A 24,097-nucleotide genomic window follows, 5' to 3' on the forward strand; every position below is an offset into this window, starting at 1 on the left:
TAAACCATTTAAATTACGGAGAATACCACAGCAATGTTGTAACAACGGTTTCTCCTCCCAGCTAGAGCTGAAGTGCCCTGGGTTAGAAGAAGCCTTTGTCTAGGGTAAACAAAACCTTTCCAACAAACCCTGCCTTCCAGAGCTGGACAAGGCCTCTCTCCACACAAAGGTCTCCAGCTATACAAAGGGCATTTCAAGGTTTCAACAAATTCCCAAGGCTGGGACAGCCCCACCTGGACCTGGGCGGATGCCACCTTCCCATGTGGGGCTCAAGCCCAGCTCTGAGGTCCAGGCAGCCCTCTTACCACCAAGGCAAACCCTGCAGCTCTGCCGAAAGCAGCAGTTGTTCTGTGCAATGAAACACCTCTGTGCAAGATGTGACATCGAGCAACAACAGCGCTCATGCCCATATTTCCCCAATAAAAGCGTGCTTTTAAAACGGCAGAGCTGAAGGATTCATCGGTTTCTGATTTTTGTAGCAACAGGGGGCCCGTTTCATTAGACAACATTGTTCCAGCTACGCCAAGCAGCTCCAGACTCCAAGTATAAAGCAGGCAGAGTGCTCCTATGATGCGTCTGATCATGCAAGAGGACACTCCAAGCGCTACATCCTGTGTCACATACCAGATACTCCTTGGAGAAAAGAATATAAAATAAAACCCTTCTCCTAAACTACACGCTCTTCACTAACAACAAAAGCAGAAAACATACAGTTCATTAAAGATCACCATAAAGATTACTTGAAAAAAAAAAGAAAAAAAAAGGCATTCGTTCTGTTTGCAGATGGTTATATTTAAAGGGAAGTGAGGGTTACCAATAAAACTTTACCATTTGCTCACTCCCACAGGATGTTGCTCACCCTGTGTCCCTGCCAGCTGACCCAACTGCAGTGGGGACTCACTCCCGCAGCAACCTGCCTCTGAACCCCGTATGCCAGGGAAGGGAACTCAGCAGGGGAAGGGGGGGGCAGCAAATTCAACTGAAAATTTTCAGCACACTGAAAGCTGCTACTTCGCAGAATTTCCACCGATAAAACTGGAAAGAGGATTTTAACTTTTGAAATAAAGAAACCCAAACCATCGTCGTCCCGCGGGGCGCCCAGGGAGCCTTACCTCGTACCCCAGGCGCGCCGCCCGCTGCAGCAGCGTCTCCCCTGCGTTCTTGTTGACAATGAGCCTCCGCGCTTCGGGCGGCATCGGCCGGCTCGGGGTGGTCTCCTGAGGGGGGCTGGCAATCGGCAGCTGCGAGGGCTGTGAGACGGGTAGTAATGAGGGAGTCTGCTGCAGGCGATCATACGGCTTCTGCTCGTACGGCTTGGCTGGCGAGGAGTCGCAGTCTGAAGTAGGCTCCGGTCGCTTCCTGACTTTCCTCGTTACCGTTACCTGTCAAAACCATTACGGTGTTGGTTTTTTTTTTTTATCCTTGTTTTTACAGTACAGCAGTGGGACTATATTTTGTCAGCAAAGAATTACACTTTTCCACTCATATTTAATTTTTTAAGAAAGACCCGCTAGAGCTTTTTAACACAAGATGCCTCACCCCCTGCAATAGTGCCTTTAGCTCAGCTTAAGAAAAACAAATACAAAATGTGCAAAGCATCCACAGACGAATCTGAATGCAATTCCTGCTACCCTGCATGCACGACAGCGCATTAGTTTTAAGCAGGCTGGCTCTGCCTTTTCAGAGGCCAGCAGACAATTAAGTCTAAATAAAGATACCTTATCTTCAGCATTTTCAATATCTGTGGTGTCATCCCCTGTCAGAGATGACCTCCTTCTCCTCTCCTGCAGTGCCAAGTGTTTTGTTTTACACTGACGTTTCCCTGATGGCTTCTCACACTCGCTGTATTTCTGCAGCAGAGATGCATGTTGGAAATCCTCCTCTTCGTCTGTGTACAGCCCATCTGTCTTCCGGCTTTCTTTAATTTTCTGCTGTTTGGCAGCCAACCTCGAGGCTGGAGTACAGCTTGGCTGAGCCTGCCTTTTGCTGTTTGCATTGGTGGATGAAAGGCTCTTCATGTGCGGAGACACCGGGAATACAGGCAAGCCTAAATGGGAAGGAAAGGCATTACACATCGCATGGTGCGTTAAAAGGAAAATGCATTGCTAGCACTTAACACAAGCTCCTCGACTGCTTAAGAGATCTACAATTACATTTTCAAATCATTAATATTTTAAGCATTCCACATCCCAACTGTAAATAGCGTCTCACCAGTTGACGTTACGTTAACAGTTTATCAGGCCCTAATAAAAATCCCTGAATGAAGTGCCCCGCGCCAGGTGCCGGGGCAGCGCCGGGGCCGGGTGGTGGCAGTGCCATGCCAGCTCGGCAGTGCCGCAGCCCGGCCACCACGGGCAGAGCGGAACGCCGCTGGAGAAAAACTCGCCTCCTTACCTGGGAACTGCTTTATCTGAAGGGGAACCAACTCCTCCGGCAGCCTGGGCCCAGCTGGGCTTGTCTGCCCTTGACTCAGTGGGGTGCAAGGGCAGATACAAGGGTGGCAAGGGAAGAGGGGAAAGGAAGAGAGGTGGGAGCGTGGATCAGGTATGAATGGGACAGCAGAGGAAACGTTGAGCTTAGCCCAAAGATAGCCATAAGACAGGGAACATCTCCTCAGCAGCATTTTGACTTCAAAAACAAGCCAAGAGAAGAAAGATTACTCAAGGAGCCATCCCTACAGCAGCTCTGTGCAAGCTCTATCAGAAAGTGCGGGGATTTTGCAGGAAAAGCAATCGCATGTGTTTTCCCAAGAACTCCATCCAGAACTGACTCTTTCTGGGACATCGGGGCAGTGAGGTCAGTGCTCTGCTGCCCGTGGCAGGATATTGGCAAGGCTGGGTTTTCTCCAGGGGTCATAGCTCCAACAAGCCAGATCTCACAATCTGGGCCACATGCAAAAAGCATGGTTAAGTTTTGGGTTTTTTTCAGAGTGCAAGTAGGTTTACAACAAAACAAGGACAGTAAAGTTGACTTTTTATAGTCTGAATTTCCCTTGGGAAGAGAATTGAGGTGACCTCAGAACCAACTCCTCCGCAGAAAAATTAAAGGTTGCTGGAAAGGAAGGGACACTTCGGCCAAACAATGCCACACCACTGAGGGAAGGTGCAGAAAAAACCCTGAGTACTTGAAAGAGGCTCCTTTGCTCCAAAGTCTCTGAAGTGATGCTACTTTCAGAACAGAAGAGATGGCAGGAGCAAATAAGCAGGTGCTCACAGAAGAGACACCTTTATTTAAAGAGATCCAGAGCCAGCTGGTAAAAAAGAAAATAAAATCTAGAATCCTCTTGGTGGGCAGTTTCACACTTTTGTCTTCCTTTAAATAGATCTGCGAAAGCAACTCACAGAAGGCTTTCTAGATTAGAGATGAAAACAGAAATCCCTCAGTTCTTTCGAGACACTTTCTAGAGAAAGACGCATACTGTGGCTTGCCAAGCAGATGTCAGGGAATTTATGGGACACAGGATGTGCAGATTGTTCAGCAAAAATCCTGTAAATTTTTCAGGCTTTGCAATCCTGAAGGAAGGCGCCCAGTCGTAGGCTGAGCCTATGGATGCAAGGCTGTCTTTCCAACTCAGTAGACAGCATGAAGTAAGGAGTGTTTAATTCTCCTGTTTAATCCCAACCAACCTAACTGAAGTAGTACATAAAAAGCCCAATTCCAATACAGAAGTATCATCATTACCTACTTAATCACTTACTGAAAAAAAATTAAAAAAGAAAAGCTGGCAAGCAGCAGTGATGAGCTCTGGTGAGTGCAAACAGAACAAACTGTTGCACACAGAAAAACTAGAAGAGAATGAAAAACTCCCAGGTCCGGAGAAGGACAGAATACTGAAAGGATGGAGAAGAAAAGCACAGGAAGAGAAGCCTATCTCAAAGAACTGCAGGCTTTCCCATGCAGAGATGCCGAGGCATTGAAAGCAGAAGTCTAATAACCAGAAGAAAATGTGTATTCCCACCTGCAAGCTCCATGTAAACTGTGCTCCACTCTGACCCTCCACTGGGGTGGTGACAGCAGGCACCAGGCTAAATGTGCGCCAGAGCTAAGAGATGGAGAGTAGCTACACTATGCCCAGGAGCTTCAGGATCAATAACATTGCAAGAGGCCAGCACCACACAGAACAAGACAAGCATCAGCCTGGGAAATGCAAGACAACACTGGCAGAAAAGAGGCAAGTGATTAAACCTCGAATCTCACCCCATTGTTCTGACCACGTGAAGGGAGAAGAAAAACAAGGGTGAGCAGGAATGTCCCCAAATATCCATGGGGAAAAAAAAAAAAAAGCCAAAGCAAAAACCCCCAAAACCCCAGACCTCTGACTAATGTATGTTGTGGCAAGTCTGACTTAGAGCAGGACCTGTCTCCCTTCCCACAGCAGTGGGATTCAGAGAGGTCCACATGGAAAAGCAGCTGCTGCCATGTCACCTGAATGCTCGCTTGTTCAGCTCCCATCCCAGCAGCTGCCTCCTCCTGCCTGCCAAGCCAGTGGTTGCCACACTGCCTGTAACCCGAGGCAGCTCTGAGGGGCTGGCAGAGGCTTCCTGGTAGGCAAGATCCTCCTGGTTCCTCTCCTCAGGGTTTTTGGTTCCACGCAGCTTGGGATTTCTTCTCGCACTGGGTGAGCAGCTGCAGCTCCCTGGGGGACCATGCGAAGAGCTGGCTACTGCACCCCCAGCAGCACGAGGTTATAGCTCAGCTGGGACCCCAGCAGAGACTGTGGCTTTCACCTTGGTCATGAGTCTGGGGAAGCAGCATGATGCCCTGAGGTTGCAGGCATCCCCACACTCACAGACCTGCCATGTCCTAGAGACTCTGTGCAGCAACATCACTTTGCAAGCAGGATCACAGAATTATAAAATGAATTGGGTTGGAAGACAGTTTAAAGGTCACCTAGTTCTAATCTTCCTGTCATGGGCAAGGACAGTTTCCACTAGGTCAGCCTGCTCACAGCCCCATCCAACCTGGCCCTGAACACTTCAGACACGAGGCATCCACAACTTCTCCCAGCAACATGTTCCAGTGTCTCACCACCCTCACAGTCAAGAATTTCTCCCTAAAACCTAATCTAAGCCTGCCCTCTGTCAGCTTAAATCCATTACCTCCTTGTCCTATCACTACATGCCCTTGTTAAAAGTCCCTCACCAGCTTTCCTGTAAGTCCCCTTTAGGTACTAGAAGGTGCTAGAAGGTCTCCCCAGTGTCTTCTCCAGGCTGAATAATCCCTGACCTCTCACAGCCTGTCCTCATTGAAGAGGTGATCCAGCCCTCTGACTATCTTTGCAGCCTCCTCTGAACTTGCTCCAACAGGTCCACGTCCTTCCTATTGTGGGGGCCCAGGAGCTGGATACAGCACTCCAAGTGGGGTCTCATGACAGCAAAGTAGAGGGGCAGAATTCCCCCCCCCCCGACCTGCTGCTCACACTGCTTTGGATGCAGCCCAGGACACATTTGGCTTTCTGGGCTGCCTGTGCACATTACCAGGTCATGTTGAGCTTCTCCTCCCCAAACATCCCCAAGTCCTTCTCCGCAGGGCTGCTCTCAATCCATCCTCCCCTGAAATTATTTTGGGCAAGTCACATGCCAGCTCTCATGGTTCTGGCACTGACCGCGGAACAAAGGGGTGACAGCACGGTGGCAGCTTACAGTGCAACACGTGACTCCTCCCACACTAAAATCCCAGGCTCAACATGACTGGCGCAACAAGCACAGAAGTCAGAACCCTCCGTGTTCCAAGAGATTTGCAGGCACAGGCAGCAAATCATCCTGCTGTTAGACTAAGGCTTCACAGGCATAGAGGCAGACCTCAATGTCGTGCTACGGCTCGCTGCTTGGGATACAACCAGCTTCCCACAAGCAGAGACTACCACATCTGCATGCAGTGCTTGGGCACAGGAAACAGCTGTTCCCAGCTCCAGATTAAAAAAAGAAAGCTACAAACGACAGTGTGTATTCTCACATTGACAATATCTGCTTGTTTAAGAAAAGTTTGAGGACTGGTCCCAGGCAAGACAGACAAGCTGGAAGTCTCTATCTCAATGCAACTATCACACAGAGGATGCTGTCATACAACAGAGAAAAATGTCCTCATCCTCGTGAACTAAAAACAAGGAGACTCAAAGATTTACACTTCAACAGAGCTGCTGGAGCATCAGCAAAACGATCTGAACGATCTCCACTGCCCCTGTACAATGAATAGGAAGGTGTAATTTAGTAAAGTTTACGATTTTACAGCAGTTTCCAAAACCAAGAGGTTTTTCATAGCCATAGGGTGACTGAACCATTGGAAACGGTGCATAAATCGGGAGTCACCTCTTTTTCTTCCCTTAGGTCATGCGCTAGAGAAAGCCTGTCACTGCCATGGGAGGCATCGCAGGGACGTGAGAGCGTCCTTATACAATGCAGCTTCTTGTTAGTGACCCTCGTTTAATCTCTACAAGGTATCTCTCTCTGAAAGTACAAAGAGGGGCAGGTGATGGGCAGGGGTGTGTGAGCCGATACCATGCTCGCCAAGGCAGCACATAAAGCAAGGAACTAAGAGTCAAAGCTTCTTTTAAACCAAGTTTTGATCTCCCGCTCCGCAAATCCTTTTGGAGAACCTTCCCCATCAATAAGCATCAAAGTTCGAGGTTTTCTGCCCTCAGATAATCCTACCAAGGGGAAGGACATATGAGGAGCCTTAGGGCCGAAGACAAGCTGATACTTTTGCCTGTGACTGTTTTGGAGACGCTACCCAGGAAAACCCTCACTGGCACAGGATCATCTGGACTCAGTCCTTTCCATGATATGGGATAAGAGAATCCACTCTCTTCATGCTTCTCTCTTTTAAGGGGATCTCAGCTAAACTACAGGTTAGGCCAACTGGAGTGTGTGTGTCTTCCAAGTTTGATGAAGGTCCCAGGTTTGTCAAGGAAGAGGGAGCCCAAACATCCAATTCAGAGCTCCCCCTCCCAGAAACAGCCTTTCCTCAAAAACAAGTAGAGGACGTAAGAGGCAAGAGGAAGAAGGAAAGAGTATTTGCAACCTTTCACCTGACAAGTGAAAAGAGGAGACAAAGGCTTTCTGCTGTGCCCAGAGGAGACAGGGATTCACAATCAGGTACAGGGGATGCATGAGGGGATTTGCCATGTGGCCTGCCTGATGCTGTTCCCCACCAGTTCTCCAACTAAGCGGCAAAATGTAGCAGGGAAGGAGAAAAGCATCAGAGCAGAAAAGGTGCTTAGGGGCTGAGGAGAGTAGAGACAGGAGAGTGACCTGTCCATCCCAATGAAAATTTGACAGATCGTCTCCACAGTTTCCACTCCCCCGGGACAGGGAACTGGCAGAAATGGGAGAAAGGATGGGGAAAAGGAAAAAGTGGAGTTAGGGGGAAAGAAGCAGCCAGGAACAAATCAAGGAAAGCTGATGTGCTTTGAGGAAGCAACCCCTTAGGAGAGAGCTGCTGGGAAGATCTCTGCCAAGGAGCCAGGAAGTGGGGTGACAGGAGTTTACAGAACACAGTCAGGATGAACCAGCAAAGCATCCTCGTTGGGAGGAGGATGAGCTCTGCTCCTGAGCATATGGCCTGGGAAATGCAGGGAAACCCAGCAGTGCCAAGGGTGCTGGAGGTGTTGGGTTCCACAAGATCAAGAATTGCTATCTGTGCTGACGCTTTTTCAGAGGCTCACAGCCCCTCAAATCCTACGTGTGGTTAAACATCCTTACATGAACTAGCAGCCTGTTTGCTCCCTCCCTCCCTCACCCAAAAGCATGCCTGCATTTTATGCCCCCCCCACTCTCCTCTAGAAACATAAACTTCATCTTTGCATCATCTATTAAAGTATTTAAAGCCAAAACACACACACACACAAACACATAGTTACACACACAAACACATTTTCTTGTCTGACAAATATCAGCTACAGCGCAATTCTTAAAGAGGAGGTGTCAGTCCTTAAACAAATGGACAGCTACAGAAATATATATATAAAACTTAAAAAGAAAAGAAACAAAAAAAGCTCTCAACAATTCCTTAACATCGGTGGCAGCATGCGTCACTGTAAAGGCTAAAGCCGGCTGGTTTCCCTAGTAGTCTCTGCATACCTTGTTCATTGTCACTTGTTTTGAGGGACTCTTCAGACCAACTTCTATTGCTTTTGGCCTCTGACCTTTTCTTGGTGTGCCTTTCTTCTGTGAAGTCTTTGACCTTTGCAGTGGCCTCTGGCTGAACAGCCTCAGCTAAATCTTTCCTGCTTTGCCGGCCCAACTTGCCGGACGGGGATCTCTCTGGTGACACCTGCTGCTCCCATAGTTCCCTAAGATGCTGCAGGTGACGCTGCTTTTTGGGATGGAGCCCTGTTAATTCAATGCACACCTTCAGGTTGGTCACCTCATTACAATTGGGCTCTTCTAAGTGGTTAGAGGAATTGTTTGTCATTTCCCTCTCAGGCCAGTCATCTAATGGAAAAATAACTAAAAATTAATCAAAAAGCCCCCTCAACTTAAAACAAAAGCTACATTTCACTTTCGGGGCATATAGTCTCAGCTTTACCACCACACTATGCATTTTAAAGGTTCGCTCATTAAGGGTTACATGCACTACAGTAACTTGCACTGCTGTGGCTACAGTGTCCAATGACTAGTGCTTTATCCTTATATACCAAGCTTTTTATATATACATATATATATACACATATATATACATACATATATATACATATATATAATTTAAAGTGAAATGACAGTGCTCACATTAGTAACTAGCAAGTTCAAAAATGGAAACACATTAAGCCAAAGGGACATTCCTTTCACAAGACATTCCTTGAAGAGAGACCAAAGCAAAATGCTGTCTTACCTTTGGAGTTCTTCTTCTTTTTTGCTTTTGATATAACTTCATCCTGCTGTTCATCCACAAAGCTTTCATTTTGGCTGCCATCATTTTGCACTCTCTCACCAGAGTGTTTACGCTTCCTGTCCAGACGTGGACATGAATGTTGGCCAATATCTTCTGTTGGCTGGTCTTCCGCTTTTTCATATACAGAATGTCTCTCTAAATAACATTTCTCACTTGAGAGATCTTTTTCCTCTGGAGTTTCAAGAAAATGACCCCGGGTGTTTTCTGTACTAGTAAAGTTACCTAAAAATAATAAAAAAAAAAAAGAAACAAACTCTACAAGACCTAATAAATACAATACAATTCATTGTGAGAAAGCTTTGCTCTCTTATCTCTTCAGTGTCATCTCCGCCATGACTGATGGCTCATGAGACATGCAAATAAACACAAAACTGTACTTTGGAACAAGTCTCCTCTGGTCATCCTAAGGCAGCAGTTTTCTCAACAGTTAAGCACAAAATCCTCAAAAGCACACTACTTTGTGTTGTTTTTACATTAATTTAAGAAGCACAATTTTCACAATACTTGTATCCATAGAAACATCACAATACACTTTTTTTAAATAAAGAAACATCTTTAGATACTGAAAACAGATTCTTTTCAGAAAGCATCCTCACCCCCCAAAACCTCGGCAAGTAACAATCCAAGCCCCACTTTGCAACTTTGTTTTCAAAAATATCTTCTGATGATAATCCTTATCTTTTGCTAACTTCTCCCATTGAATTGCAGAGTCTGACTTAAAAGCATTGGTCCCTTCTTCTGGAGATATAAATTGGATACGGAACACACACAGACACAGACACAGCAATACCACTAAGAATAGCTGTGATATTTTGCAAAAAGCGCTACTTGAATCCAAGGTTATAAAAAGGCTTCCTCGCCCCAAGTAACCAGCCAGTCACTGTACCTCATATTATCTTTGTCACCTCCTTTTAAAATAGACCTCACTTTTTTCAGGGAATATTTCCAGCAACAGCAAGCGGGTGAGCTCTGAAAATCTTACTAGAAACTAGCCTGACAAATTAGCCACAAAAACACCCATGTTGCCTTGCCTGCCTGAACTTCAGCTTCTCTCCACTATTGTTTACCCAAATTCAGAGACAGCTTAAGCAATTTTAAATGGATGCTTGACTTAAAATTACACTTTATCATCATCTTGAAAAGGTGTTTTTTCTTGGGTTTAACCAAACTAGCCGAGGCATGGTTAGGCAGACATGCAACACAGATAATCAGCTTCCTATTTACAGTTCTCACAAATAAGTTGGTTTTCCCATGCATTTTAGCCCTCCTCTCCTGGTTGACCAAATACTCTTTCTGCATCACTGCTGCTGTTTGGCAAACTATGCTCCATCCTACTCCTCCATGGTTCACTGTCCCTTTTCCTATTCCCCCTTCTTGCCCTTCCTCCATCTCCCATTTGCCTTCCTGCAAACACATCTGCTGGTTTCCTACCTGGACTCCTGACACCTCTGTTGTCCTTCCCTCCCTCAATCTTCCCTGACCTTACTCAGTCTCCTTCCCCTCAGCCTGGCCTTCAACTTCTGCTCTTCCCCTTCACCAGGGCAAACACTGCTTCCCTGCAGCCCCACCACAGCAGCATCCAGGCACTGGCAGCCTCTGGATGCAGCCCAACTCTATCCCACCTTATCTTGAGAGCACCCTCCTACAGCTCTGACAACACCTTCTGATTTCGTGACTGTCCTTGAAATACCTGTTGTCAGCAATGGAAGGCTGAGGGGGGAGGGGGGAAAAAACTCCTCGGATGAAATTTCTCTTCACTGCAATTTGGAAATGGCTCCAAATAGCACCAAGGGCTCTGGAGATGTTTGCAGGCACCAGAAGACACCCCACATCATTTTTATGCTGCTTGGGAAGCTGTTGTTGCTTATAAAACAACAGAAGATATTGGCCAAGAAAAATCAAAACACAAGTTGACTTTTTGCAGGCAAGCAGGACGCTCGGGCTGTTCTGCTATGTGGTGATGCTCCTCTCCAAGAGGCTGTCTGGCCAACACATGCTCCCTTCAAGATTTTAAAACACACTTCGTCACACTTCTTCCAGTCAACAGTGCTGACGTTCCAGAAAACAGGTATCTCAGCTTACTATGACTATGCCTCTAAAATGCTATGTCCCCCCAAACCAGGATGAACCTGGCAACACCCTATGTTTGCACATCTGGTGTGAAGATGCTACCCCACAGCTTTACCCTACAACCACACCAACAGCACCAGCAGTCCTGTTTCACACAGCATAAAAGAAGCTGGACCAGCCACGTTTTAAGTATCACTTTAGAAATAAATGCTTGTATCAGATTTCATTTTACATTTTTAATGCAATCTGCTATTTTCCTCCTTTCATAAGGGAACATTATACTCCTGTGGTCAGTTTCCCTGAACAGATCAGGTAAGGGCACTCTCAGCCACACTCCTGTTGTTTAGAGCCTTCTTATCTCCAGCAGTACCAGCAGCTACATGCCATGGTTCATGCTGAGAGTCTCTATGTCGGGATAACTTTCCTGCTCCTAACACTGTCTGGCCTGAGAAAAGGCAGGCACATCCTGACCAATTCCCAGAGAAGCTCTTGCAGGGTCAGAGGAAGTAGCAGGGTGTAGGGAGGGGGGGTGATGGTCTTAATCTTTACAGCTTGCAGGAAACAGCAAGCTAATTCCAGCCTGCCACCACCGAACGCGACCTGCTGCAGATTAATTCCTTCTCTATCTGCAAGAGAACTTGGCACAGGGATGCCAGCGCTGCTCGCTCAGACTGTGCTAAAAAAATAAAGAGGAGAGAGATCTCACTAACAGCTTGTCACTGTCAGCGTTTCTCCAGGGCTTCACGTGCTGAGGAGAACAGCACACACCTACTGAGGTTCATCCAAAAGGCCGTCGCTGCCAGCAGCTCTGTGACACCTTGGCCTCTGCGCCCCGGTCACATCCGAGAGGGACCCCTCAGGGGATCAGAGCTACATCTCCTTGGCTGCCAAGCCAGAAATCCCTCTCAAGGACCGCCCGCGGCACACGCGCCTCTGAAATCCGTCCCGCTAGATGCAGTTAAGACCATTAGAGAAGCGGCATCTCCGCACACTAATCCCGGTTGTGTAATCATCCTGCAGCAACACGGGAGGACACCGGCAGCGCGGCCAGGAAGCCGCGCAGGACGCGTCCTTGCCTCTCTGCTCTGACGCCGATGCTCCCCACCTCTCCCACAGCCAGATTTTCAATACCAAAGGACAAAGGTCAGCCACTGTTCGGGACACGGCGTAACCCACAGGCTGTCAGGCTCTCTGCGCAGCCTGCATGGACACATCACGTGCCCAGAGGTTCTTCCCTTTGGCACAGCAGTGACCGCCTCACGGAGCACAGGCTCTATTAATATTTTACCACCAGATTCCACTCTATCCTCAAACTGTTTTGCAAGCAACCCGGATCAGACACGATGTCTCCCCAAATTAAGATATAAATGTCAACAAGAGGCACAGCAACAAAAGCATAACGTGCATGCCCGACAAGGATGAAGAGAATTTACGTGCTTTTGTTCCCACCAACCCCTTCCCATGCCATGTATCTACAACATCCTTTTCTCCACCCGAGGAAGAAAACAACAACAAAATACTTGGGAGTTTTCGTATCATCATTATTCAAACAGTGATGAGGTAGCCAGAAACACAGGATAAATGCTGAGTTCTCATAGGAACACACCTCTATGAGTAAGGAGATTAAACTCTTAAACTGTGTTCCTTCCTCAAGCCTCCAGCATTTGCCAGTCTCACACCAGCTGTGAGAACTAGCATCAAGAACCCAAACCATTTCTCACCCTCATACCAAACTAGAAACATCTGGTTTCGGCCTGAAGCTGTACCTCCTTAGCACATGGGTTACAATCTAACAAGAAATGGTTACACATACGCACAAACACACCACCCAAAAAAAACTTACTTTCATTTTTCCATCTTCCTGTTGCTGTCAGCTGCTTCAGACCAAGCCCTCCCATGCAATGCAAACAAGGAAACACATCTTAGTGTTTAAGCTGCGATTCTTTTGTTCAAATAACATGGCAGCTAAAAACAGCCTTTCCTCTTCCCAGGAGCAACCTCTCATTGCGCTCACTTATGCAAGGCACCCTTTATTCATCCAAGAATGGTAATGACTATCCAAGTGCTAAAACCCAGTATTCAGCACAGACATCACAACCATAAGAAATTCCCTAAGACATCTTCAGTATTCAATTTTGAGTATCCCGTGGGGCAGAGGGAACCCAGCTGATTTCATTTTTCCCTCCAAGTACCTCTGTTTGGGAGCTTTCAGCATTTGTTTCATTCTGCCCAAGACTACCACACTGCACAAACAAGCAACCACCAGCTCAATGCACAGACTTTTCTGTTTCTTCTCTTTTTATTGCACTAGGTCCCGTGGCAGGAAGGTAATAACTGACCAGAGCAAAGGACATGTTTACTGTCTCCAGCTTTCATTTGTTCCAGTATACACACAGCCCAGCAAGAGTAAAGCAAAGCAAGGAATTACCATGCAAAGGGACACCAACACCTCTCCAGCACTGAAGATCAATAGCGTAATGTGCTTTGGCACATCACACCATTTACCTTCACACATAGACACTGCTTTAACTTCTTCCTCATGACCTCATGCCTTAAGATCAGGCTTCTAACATATTGGGGTAATTTTTTCCCAGATAAGGCTTAAACAGGCAGTGTCTTCCACCTAGAAAACTAAATGAACAGGCAAAACCATGCTGCCCAGTAAAGAAATTCACAGCTTGTAGAATTTATTCAATCTTTCACACTCGAGTATGATTTTCAATTCTAGGAGAGCTTTGTTACGAACCAACATGCGATCATCACATGCCCGTATTGATGCGTGTCTCCGTGCCAATAGCTTAAATCACTTGATCTCTGAACAATCCTATGACTCATGACATATGCATCCCATAATTTATCATGTTTGTGCTATGAAAATGCACCAGAGCAGCATTGCCTCAGCAACATTTACAAGTCACCTTGGCAACAAAGCAGCTTCACAGCTGCTCTCAGATGCCCGGTCTCAGATGCCCGGCAAAACCTAAACGAGATGGGAGAGAGCTGAAGCACTTCTACTTTACTGTTTGGCTTTAATTGCTCATTAATTAGCTAACATGGCTACCTCCCTTACTTTGGGCCTTAAAAAAAAAAAAGAAAAAAAAAGGCAAACCAGAAAAAAAAACTAAAAAAAAAACAAAAGCTCACCTCTTTCACCTTTCTCCAGAAGGCATGATGAAGCTTAAGAAGATTCTTAGTACAGCAAAGCCATGCACTGCCAAGTCAGAGGAAAAGTTTAAGGCATCGGGTATTGAGCCTTCATTTGCTTCCAAGGAAGTCTGTACATGTGCAGTACAGCTAGGGGAAAAAAAGCAGTTTCCATCCCATCAGATGCCTCTGTAAGCATCACCTGCCTGTGTTATTTAGCCCTTTGTGGCACTGGTAGATTTAGAGGAGCCAAGGGGCCGAGCAGCTGCCAGGGCCCCGATCGGCTCCAGTGCTCCAAGCCAAGCACGGCTGCGACTGTGCCGAGGCAGCAGCGGGGGAGCCCTGTGAGCTGGCTCCATGCCACAAGCACAGTTTTGGCTGCAGTTTCCTAATTCCCTGCCGGCATCGGGCAGGTGAAGTGCTGGCACAGTGGGGGTCACACCTAACAGCTCACCAGTTTCACTCCTAAATTCCCTGCTCACACAGGCAAAGGCACAGTGCTTCACTTTAAGATAGCGCCCGACAAACGCTACACAAAACAAGCTGTAACAACTTTTCGAGCAGCAAGATCGCTTGCAGGAGGAGGCAGAAAGGAGAACAGATGAGGCTGCAAACCATCAGCTCGTTCCAGTTCAGGAGCTTTAGAGCCAAAGGCATCAACAGTGTGGTTAGAAATTGAAAGCAAAGAGAAGGCAAGAGGTAAGTAGCCCTGGCTCTTGCTGGGGAAGAGCAGGCAGAACTCATCGCCCCTTCACCGGTTGCTCAGTGAGAGATGCATTAAGACTGCTGGTGGCTCAAGCCCCAACGGAGAGCACAAGCCACCACAGTAGAGGCATTCAAGAGGTGTGAAACTCGGCTTCCTGATTTATCAGCTGCTGTCCCTGAGGGGCAGGAGGTGAACCACCACGATAAAAAAACTTTTACTGAGACCTGAATCTGTACTGGGAAGTATTTGCTGCTGCCCAGGCAGGCATACAGAGAAGGAGCTCCCTCAGCAGAACAGATCTGTGCTTTTAGGAGTTCAGACATTCGGCCAAACTCTGAAATAGCCTGTTAAGTCAGAGCTAATTAACAGAGGAGAGGAATGAACTAACCTAAGACTGAACATACTTTCCCTGCTTCCAACAGTTATTTAACAGTCTCAAACACATTTTAGCCAGCAGATTCAAGTGCCGGAGACCTCAATAAATGAATTTACAGACAAACCATATCATCAGCCTTTTGCAAGAATGGGGGGATGGTGTTTTGGCACACAATGATGCTCTAATGCTCTTCCTCTCCACAGCCCCCCACTGACCTCCCCATGTCCCAAGCAGCACATCCATGCCCCTGAGCAAGCCTTCCCTCTCTCTGTTAGTCCCCTGCATCCATCCCTCAACCCTTCAGCCCACCATCCCCCTCTTTGCTGAACCCATCCTGCCCTGCAGCCAGAATTAGCCAGCAAGACAAGACTGCTGCTGCTGCTGCTCTTCTAGCTTTCCAGTACACCCAGGGTGGAATTTAACAGAGGACATCACCAGGGCATCCCAAGTCCTCTGAGGGGCAAGGAAGACTGTGGTGAGGGGGGAAGCTAGCACAGCAGCCTGCCCAGCTCTCAGCTTTAACATGAGGACTACAAAGGCAGCTGTGCCTTCCTCTCCAAGGCTCCCTTGGTACTGCTTGGAGAAGGGAAAGGCCACTCAGCTTCTCCAGGGGCTCAGTCTGCCCCTCCCCACCCTGGTACCCTCTCCAGTTCCACAATGAAAACTTTCCCTTGCTATTTTGCCAGGCTGATTTCTGTTGAGGTTGTTATTCCAGAGACAGCAACACCACAGTAACTTGATTTAGGTAAGCAACTGAGCAAGTACGATTGACCAGCATGCTCTCCGCCAAAAGCATTAACCAAAGACCAGAAAAATAATTCAAAGTTATTAAATTGCCTGAACAGAATTTTCTACTAGCCCTACTCATGAATCTCCACCTACGGAAGAGCACACTTAACCACTGAGTTACACAGTGCACACACACACACACGGTGCAGTCTCCAGTGTGTTTCCTCTTGTTTTGAAATGCTTTCAGCATAGATTTTTTTTTTTTTAGTTGTTCAAAACAAAGTAGCAACAGGAGGGACTGATCCATTCCTTAAATATACAGGTAAAGCAAAAAAAATTGTAGAAACTGATGGAAGCCACATGGTCACCGAGAGTTCAAACAAAATAGAAGTGATTTTTCCTGCATACAGTAAAAAATCCCCTAATACCATTTATTTATTTATTTATTTATTTATTTGAGTTTATCTTACTTTTAGGATGTTGCACTTTCCATAGTCCTCTGACATCCTTCCGCAGCCTAGAGAGAACTGCCAGCCCCATGGGGAATTTCACAGATTCTGCCTGCCTGCAAGAACCTGTGCCACATGCACCTCCCCAGCCACTGCAGCAAGAAAACACCCAGGCAAACTAGTTTCTTATCATTCGAGATTGTTACCATCAGCTTTCATGGATAAGCCAGCCTAGCAGATAATGTCCTTTCCCACTCCCCATCACTCTTCTGTCCTCCATCCTTGATTTTCCTGAAAGCTACAGTATTGGCATTTCCCAGTGTTGCTGCAACTTCAGAAAGCTGAACTCTCCTTCTTGCCTCCCTCTCTTCCCCCATCTCCTTTCTGTATTTAAAATATAACCTTGGACCTCTGCTTTCACTGGCTGATGTGGTAACACACCAGTTAAAAGGAGGATCTCTTTACGGCAGTAACTTAGTTTAACTATCTCCTGAAACGCAGGTACAGCGGTAACCAGTAACTTGCAAACCCCAAAACAAAGCACAGAAGGCACCATCTGTGGCAGCTGTGCACCTGCTGAGGCCAAGGCCAGTGACTTTAACCAGCAACACCATGAGAACACACAGATTTGCTTGCTTTCCTGCAAGCTGCCACGGCACAGAGACACATACACGCTTCAGAAAGCCATCTAAATTCGCTTACATCTGTCATTGTCATTTTGGTCAGCAATGGCATCTTCCAGAGCGACAGACTTTGGCTTCTTTTCACTGTTTCCTTTCAAGTTTTCCCAGTCTGCCTGGCTGAATCTGCAGACCTCTGAGTCTTTGGTAGCTGTTTGGCCTTCTCTCTCTTTCATCTCCAACTCTGAGAAGCGCATCATTGCACGCTAGAAAGAGAATTGATATGAAAAAAAAAGTCTTGCAATAAAAACTACTTCATTTACCTTACCTTACATGAAAGCATTTCCAAAGAAAAACTGACTCAAAACCAAAGGTTTCAGATAGATAGCTAAGGGTAGGAGTTTAACACACCTGACTCATAAAACAGTGTTCTAGCATCTTATAAGCAAATAGCCACACAATTCTTTCATATATAAGTATATATATATATAAAAGATTATATATAAATGTATATTGTATATAAAACAAAAACATTCCATTTTGGAGGTAAAAAGAGACGAAAACAAAAAGAAATAAAATAAAATAAAAAAACAACAACACAAAACTGTACAATGAATAAAGACGACCATGGCCCACAAACTTCCCTTTGTGTATTTGGAAATGAAATTTAACTCAAAGGTTTATGTAAGAGTCTAGTAATAAAAATTTGAAGAACTGACCTCACAGTAAGCAGCAGGTAGACATAAAATACTGTCCTCTTGTAATCCTTCCATCTATGTAATTAAAATGGGCACTCAATGGATCATTTAGATAATTTCATCCATTTTTATAAGCATAAACCAATTCTTTTCTTAACAATGCAAAACAATTTGGCTTAACTCATCCCTTCATTAAAAGTAAAACACCCTAAGAATATTCCTACACAATATCTGTCTATCATCCCTCAGTATCAACCTCAATACCGCTCCTACTCTTTCCTACGCGTTCACTTGGCGCAAAAGTTGCCTGAGACCCGCTAATACACGACTGCGACTCCTCTCCATCAAATGGCACATTTGGCATACTAATCACAACTTCTGGGTATGCTTTGCTAGCTGGCACTACAGGCCAGCTGAGAAATTACAGCCATTGCTAGCGCCAAGGTAACATGCATGCCTGTCTGACTCCCCTCGTAACTGCACAAACATTTCATTAACGTGCATTAACATTTTTATCAGATCTCAGTAAAAGCCCTTAAAAGCTTATTAGCCCGTACATACCTAAAAGCCACACGTACTATTCTTTACATCGCCTCACTCTCATTAACAGACTTACTTTGCTATTTAAAACCGTTTCTGGAGAGTATGCTCCTAACGAAAAAAAACTTTTGTTTTTCTCCCACCTGCATTGCTTCTCTCAACTTTAAAACTCAACTGTGACTCGCAACAGAGAAATAACGACAAAAAGCGCGGCAGTTGTAGGACCACGCGGACTCACCTGCAACGCCCGCTGCTCCCGGCTGAGCTGGCTGGAGTCGGCGTACAGTTCAGTCGTCACGCACTTGAATCGATCACCTACATAACCGGCAGAGTTTGCGATCCTCTTGGCCAACTTAGACGGCTTGGGCTTCAGTATTTTGCCATCGGCAGATTCCGCATCATCGGCTCCGTCTTTGGTATAGGTCTGGTTGGTGTCGATGCTCGGCGGCGCGGTCCCCATGCAGAATGGCTTCGCGTCCTCCTGCACCTTGCCAAAAGCCAGAGCTGGAGCATCACTCTCGTGAGCGCTTTCCAAGAAAACGGGCGAAGGCTGGACCGCCACTCTCTCTTTAGGCTGGCTCACAGACAAATCTTCTTTCCTTAAGCCGAACACTGATGAACTCTGGGCCTGCTTGAAATTATAGGTTTCATGAAGATCGTTATTTCTTCCAAACTCCTCTCTCATTACAATAAAATCTCTGTGCTGCGGCGCCTGCTCTACCTTGTGCTTTGTAGGGTCATTAGTCTGATTACTGCTTTCCGTGGCAAAGTTGGCTTTTGTTACGTTTGCTTCACTTTTAGCCTCTTGCTCGTCTCGGAGAAGATCCGGGAAGAGGTGTTTGTCGCTTTTTGCCGAGTTTTTATTATGGCCAGAGCTCTGGTGCAATTTCATGCTCTTGTCACCGGGCATTTCGAAATGCATCTTCCCGCCACTCTCCAGGAGCTCTGGCAACCGGCCCCGCAGAGACGGGTCCTCATATCGGACCCTCTCGTGAGAACGTGACCTCCTTTCTGGCTTCTCCTCCTTACTGATCTCCAGAGCTGAATGCTGCAGCAGCATGGGGTGCACCATCCCCATTTCCAGTGCGTTCTGGTAGGTCATGAACTCCCCCCGCCCTGCTGGCAGGCTGTAGGGGAGGCCAGGTTTGGGAGCAAGGTGGGTGGGGTAGAGGCTGCCGTTGGGCAGCAAGACAGGATGTGGATACACATGTCCTTTCCCATGGAGGGTGAGAGGGCTGATGGCTATCCCTTCCGGCACCGGGTACGGGAGGTAACTCCTGGGGTAGGGCAGAGGTGGAGAGCGAAACGCCTCGTTGGGTGGCAGAAAGATGGGGCTGGAGGCCAGGGCAGTCTCACTCGCCTTGAAGTTGGCTTCCTGGCCACAGGATTTGGCCACCTTATTGCTCTGTTTCACAGGGGTGGCGACAGGCTGCCCGACGTGCTGGATAACTGAGGCAGTGCTCTCTGCAGAGCTCCGGGCCACCTTGGGACAGTCCGCGTTGGCGTTGGGAGCTGGTGATGCTGACGCTGGCCGCCCTCCCACTGACACCGTCCCCGAAACACTGCCCACGACTGCCTCCGTGCCACCCATCCTGGGGCAGGAGGAGCTCCGCGGCTGTGGGATAACCCAGTCCAGTGCCTTGTTTTTCAGTTGGACATTCTTCCCAGCCTCCTCGCTGGGGCTGGGACCAGGAACAATCCAGGAGGATGGTGCCGTGCTGATAATTTCAGGCCTGTAGATGGGGCAGCTGTTCCCAGGAGAAATGGTTTCTTTCTGAATGATGTCACTGCCAGGCAAGTGTGTCCCCCCTCCTGCTCTTCCATGTACCAGCACTGTTGGCATAATTTTCTTACCATGATCCAACTTGCCAGCAGTTTCTGCATCAACCACTTTCGCCGACAAGTCCAGGGGTTTGTCGGTGACATCTTTAGTTGGGGTCTGCTTTTCCAGGAGTGGGGGAGACCTGCCGTCTTTCCGGTCGTGGCCAGCTTTCCGTGCATGGGGAGCAGATGGTGGGGGTGCCTCACCAGCATCGCTGCCTTTGGGAAGCTTCCCATTGGAGAGGCGAGAGGGTGGAAATTCACCACCAACGTTCACGTAGGGCTTTGGGAGAGTAACAGCGGAGGAGGGAGAGGTGGTGATCCTGGGGAAGTGTTTGTGGAAATCCGTGTAGGCATCCCCCACCTGGGCGGGCAGAGGGAGGCGGGGAGACGGCCGGGGCGAGTGCGGCAGCAGGAGCGCGGGATCTGCCGGCATGTTGGCAGGGGCCGGCTTGGCAGCGGGGACACGGGACTGCTTGCTGCTCTGGATGTGGGGGTAGGCGTGCGTGTCGACAGGGGTGCCTGGGCTCACACCCATCTTCCACGACAAGCTCTTATCCGGACAGTGCACCAGAGGTGGGATTGCCGGTGAAGCCGAAGCAGTCGAGAGCCTCATGGGCGACGCCAGCGACGAAGGGATGTGAGGAGCAACGTAGTGGGAGGGAGGCAGGTATAAAAAACGTTCACCGTTCGTACATACAGGTGAGTAAGCCAGGTGCTGTGGCAAGCTGTAGGTGGACTGCTGAGGTAGCAATGCCTTGTACATGTTCAACGAATACTTATTTGGTGAGTCAAGGAAAGGGTATATGGCAGGCGTTGCGCCCTCCATATAGGGGTTTACCCAGGGGAGCCTTAGGTAACTAGCACCATTGACACCGAGAGGACTCTGCCTGTCACCTGCAGCTCGGTCCAAACCCAGCGTCTCCCCCGTCGGGACAGAGTTTTTTTGTATTCCAGGTGGCGTTTTGTAAATAGCGCTGAAGCCATTCGGGGCTTTTCCAGAGACAGCTGCGCTTTCTACCGCTTCGGGAGGATTAGACTTAAACTGTATCTCTGGATTTCTTTCAGGAGTAAATCCGAGGCCGGCTATCGAACTCGTAGCATCCCGTGATTTTTCCGAGCCAAGTCCGCACAAGCTGGAATAGATACTGGGGACTCTGAGTCCTTCTCGCATGAGGCCAGACCTGTCCATACTCAGAGCTGCGAGACTGTCAATGCGATGTGCTGTAGTCGCATCCACCTTTACAGAACAAGAAGTATGTTACTTTCACATCTAACTAACACGACTGCCACTCAAGCTACAGATAGATCAGCATTTCAGAAGATAAACAGTAACAACAGAAACATGGTATTTGTTCTGAAAATGTACAGAGGCTGGTCACACTTGAAAATGGGAGAACAGGAACCTAGGGAGTAACATCAGCACCAATCTCTCCATATCCAAAATTCAACAGCCAGAAACAAAGGTGTGAAGACCCAAGCAGCCAGAAGTGGTCCAGAGACGATGCTCAGTGGCACCACTTCTGTGTGACAACAGGCTTCTCAGCCCCAGCCCTGCAAGAGCAAGTGCATGTGGGCTGTGGCATGGATACCAGAAAGAGAAGGATGGAGTGCCTCTCCTCCTCCTCCTCCTCCTCTTCCTCCTCCTCCTCCTCCAGGATCTCTCCCTCTGCCACAGCTCTGCTCCAGGACTCACCACCACATTTCACAGGGTGAGACTTCTGAGGATGCAGCATGAAGAAAGGTCCGCCATGGAATTTCTTTCCCACTTCCTACTCCCCATGTACACTCAGAGAAAGAAAAAACCCACCAACTTTGCTGAAATATTGATGCACTTAATGCTTACATGAACTATTTTTGTTACGTGCCAGTATTCTGCATGACATTATTTGTAACAGCAAAATTAAGTATCTGACATCATACAACAACAAACACCACAAAGCCAGCATCAAAAGATTAACAAGATAAACAAATAAACCCCCAGCTTCACTCATGTCCCCAAGCCTGCTAGAGCTGCAACAGAAACCTGTTTTCATCATTTCTCCAAATGGATCACATAATAATATCCAGGGGCAGGAGTTGGGGTGGTGAGGACAGGCACAGATTCATCTGCAGCATGAAGCTTTTAACTTCTTACCACACTGTGATTCAGGTGATTTTCTTCCCTCAACTCCAGTCTGCTTTTCGGTGCATCGCCATCATTAACTGGAATTTTCCTATTAAAAAACAGAAACTTACTATTTGAAAACACTCTGCGCATCTTGGATCAGTACAAGATCATATCACCTCCATATTTTGATCCCCCTCAAGATGTACCATGAGATAACGTATTTGTCCTCCTCTGTCCCCATGCACAGAGACTACTTTGAAAAGCAAGGACCATTTGAAAATAAGCATAAAGGGTTTCGACGCCAAGAACACACCAGGCACATCTCAGAGCGGCCTCTTCCAAAGCAAGTGGTTTTCATCAAGGTCTTCTCTTTTGCCCCTTGCCCTTTTCTTTTTCCAAGGGGAGAATATCCCATTTTAAACATACCCTGTTCATGTACCACCCATAAACACTGCTGAGGAAAAGAATTAAAACACACATGCCAATATCACATGAACGTCAGCTCTTCCATGCTAAAGAGGGAGCTGCACATCTGTGCTATACCAGTGTTGCAGCACTGGGGCTTGTTATCACAGAAATCACCAACAAAGAATATACCTTAGCGCCAAATTTCAAATCCCAGGGATAAAAATTGCTGACATGCAGCAGAAGGAAAGTTTCAGCATTACCCAAAAGAACTTCTTTCAATCAAAGTGTTTAAAGGCACACCATCACCATAGAGCAGAAATACGATTTCAATGCATTTGTTTTTAAAAAGATTCGCCTTTCCTGCAAATAACATGTAAAATTATTATCCCTCAATAACTGTAAGGAAATTGAGGAGGAAGGGTGAGAAAGCAAAGTGAGACACTTGGCCGTTTTCCTTTAGCTCATGTTTGCAAATAGTATTCCCCGCAAAGACCAAAAAGTTTCCCCAGTTTCTTGAAGGTTTTTCACACAACAGTGAGAACAAGGGCTGAGAAGACAGAAAAACACTAAAACCACACAAAATCGACACAGAGAAATGCAGGTGTATCTGCAGCAGTTCTGCTCAGCATCATTCTGCTTTTTAGAAAGCTGGGATTTAAAGGAAAAGGACACCAGCCAGTGACTGTGCCACCCCAAGGAAAACTATTAAAGACTAATTTTAATCATCGACTGAATTATACTCAAGAGGAAAAAAGGTAGAGGGGAGGAAAAATTCACATGTGGGAGATGGAAAGGCCACTACTGATCCTCTTTCACAGGATAAGCTGTTGGTCCAAAGGCAGGGAATGCAAAAGTCACAGGCATGAGGCAGGAGTTAGAGGCAGGAGCCCCTCTGCCACAAAGAGTCCCCACAAGAACACATGCACTATTTGGTTTAAATCCCTTTCATAAATACAAAGTAATAAATTAATTGTAAAAGCACCTTTAAGGGTTGCTTTGGGGAGTAATCCCTTTAAAGGGTGTCCCCACTTCACTGACCCAGGTTGCCTGTTAAATAGTAAACCAGCATCTGCTCTGCTGCTCTCGGGCACGTCTTGTTTCTCTCCCCTTGCCCTCCCTCCAAGCTGGGCTGATCTCGATGCAAGGTGGCAGCTATCTGCTCCACTACTAGGGAAGCGAGCAAACTCCAAGAACGTCACTCTGCAGAATTACAGTGTGGTTTAACTTGCCAGAAGCTTAAATATTTACCTGTCTTCATTAATTCCACACATGCGGACCCTTTCATTGCTCATCCAACTATGAACGTTGCCATACAGGGGAGTTGCAGAAAGCATGACGTCTTCTTAAAAATCACCGCTTTTCTTCACGGTTTTATATTCTATTAGAAAAAAAAAAAAAAGAAAAGAAAAGAAAAAAAAGTTGAGCAGATTTGTCTAGGAGGAAGTGCAAACACCACGGCGGAGCAGCCAGCCTCCCTCCGGGTAATTAATAATGAATGCAGGATTGGTGCAGGGAGTGAGCTGCCTACGTTAACCGC

General features: G+C 47.1%; 1 protein-coding gene across 8 annotated transcripts in view; it reads right to left on the minus strand.

Moving 5' to 3' along the window:
* The window catches only part of BCOR (BCL6 corepressor), an 83,327-nt gene that overhangs the window by 16,491 nt on the left and 42,739 nt on the right, over positions 1-24,097 (minus strand). For 3 of the 8 annotated variants that reach the window (XM_064646873.1, XM_064646872.1, XM_064646871.1), the window contains 9 exons: positions 23,809-23,938; positions 22,180-22,258; positions 18,460-21,282; positions 17,703-17,756; positions 17,066-17,249; positions 8,830-9,111; positions 8,079-8,432; positions 1,719-2,047; positions 1,113-1,382 (listed from right to left, as the gene is read on the minus strand). In XM_064646873.1, coding sequence (XP_064502943.1) covers positions 1,113-1,382; positions 1,719-2,047; positions 8,079-8,432; positions 8,830-9,111; positions 17,066-17,249; positions 17,703-17,756; positions 18,460-21,282; positions 22,180-22,258; positions 23,809-23,894 — 4,461 coding nt within the window. In that variant the 5' untranslated portion in view covers positions 23,895-23,938. The remainder of the gene's footprint in view (positions 1-1,112; positions 1,383-1,718; positions 2,048-8,078; positions 8,433-8,829; positions 9,112-17,065; positions 17,250-17,702; positions 17,757-18,459; positions 21,283-22,179; positions 22,259-23,808; positions 23,939-24,097) is intronic. The other 5 variants (XM_064646877.1, XM_064646876.1, XM_064646875.1 and 2 more) reach the window with 4 other exon arrangements.

Source organism: Pseudopipra pipra, chromosome 2, assembly GCF_036250125.1.
Source record: "Pseudopipra pipra isolate bDixPip1 chromosome 2, bDixPip1.hap1, whole genome shotgun sequence".
NCBI lineage: Eukaryota > Metazoa > Chordata > Aves > Passeriformes > Pipridae > Pseudopipra > Pseudopipra pipra.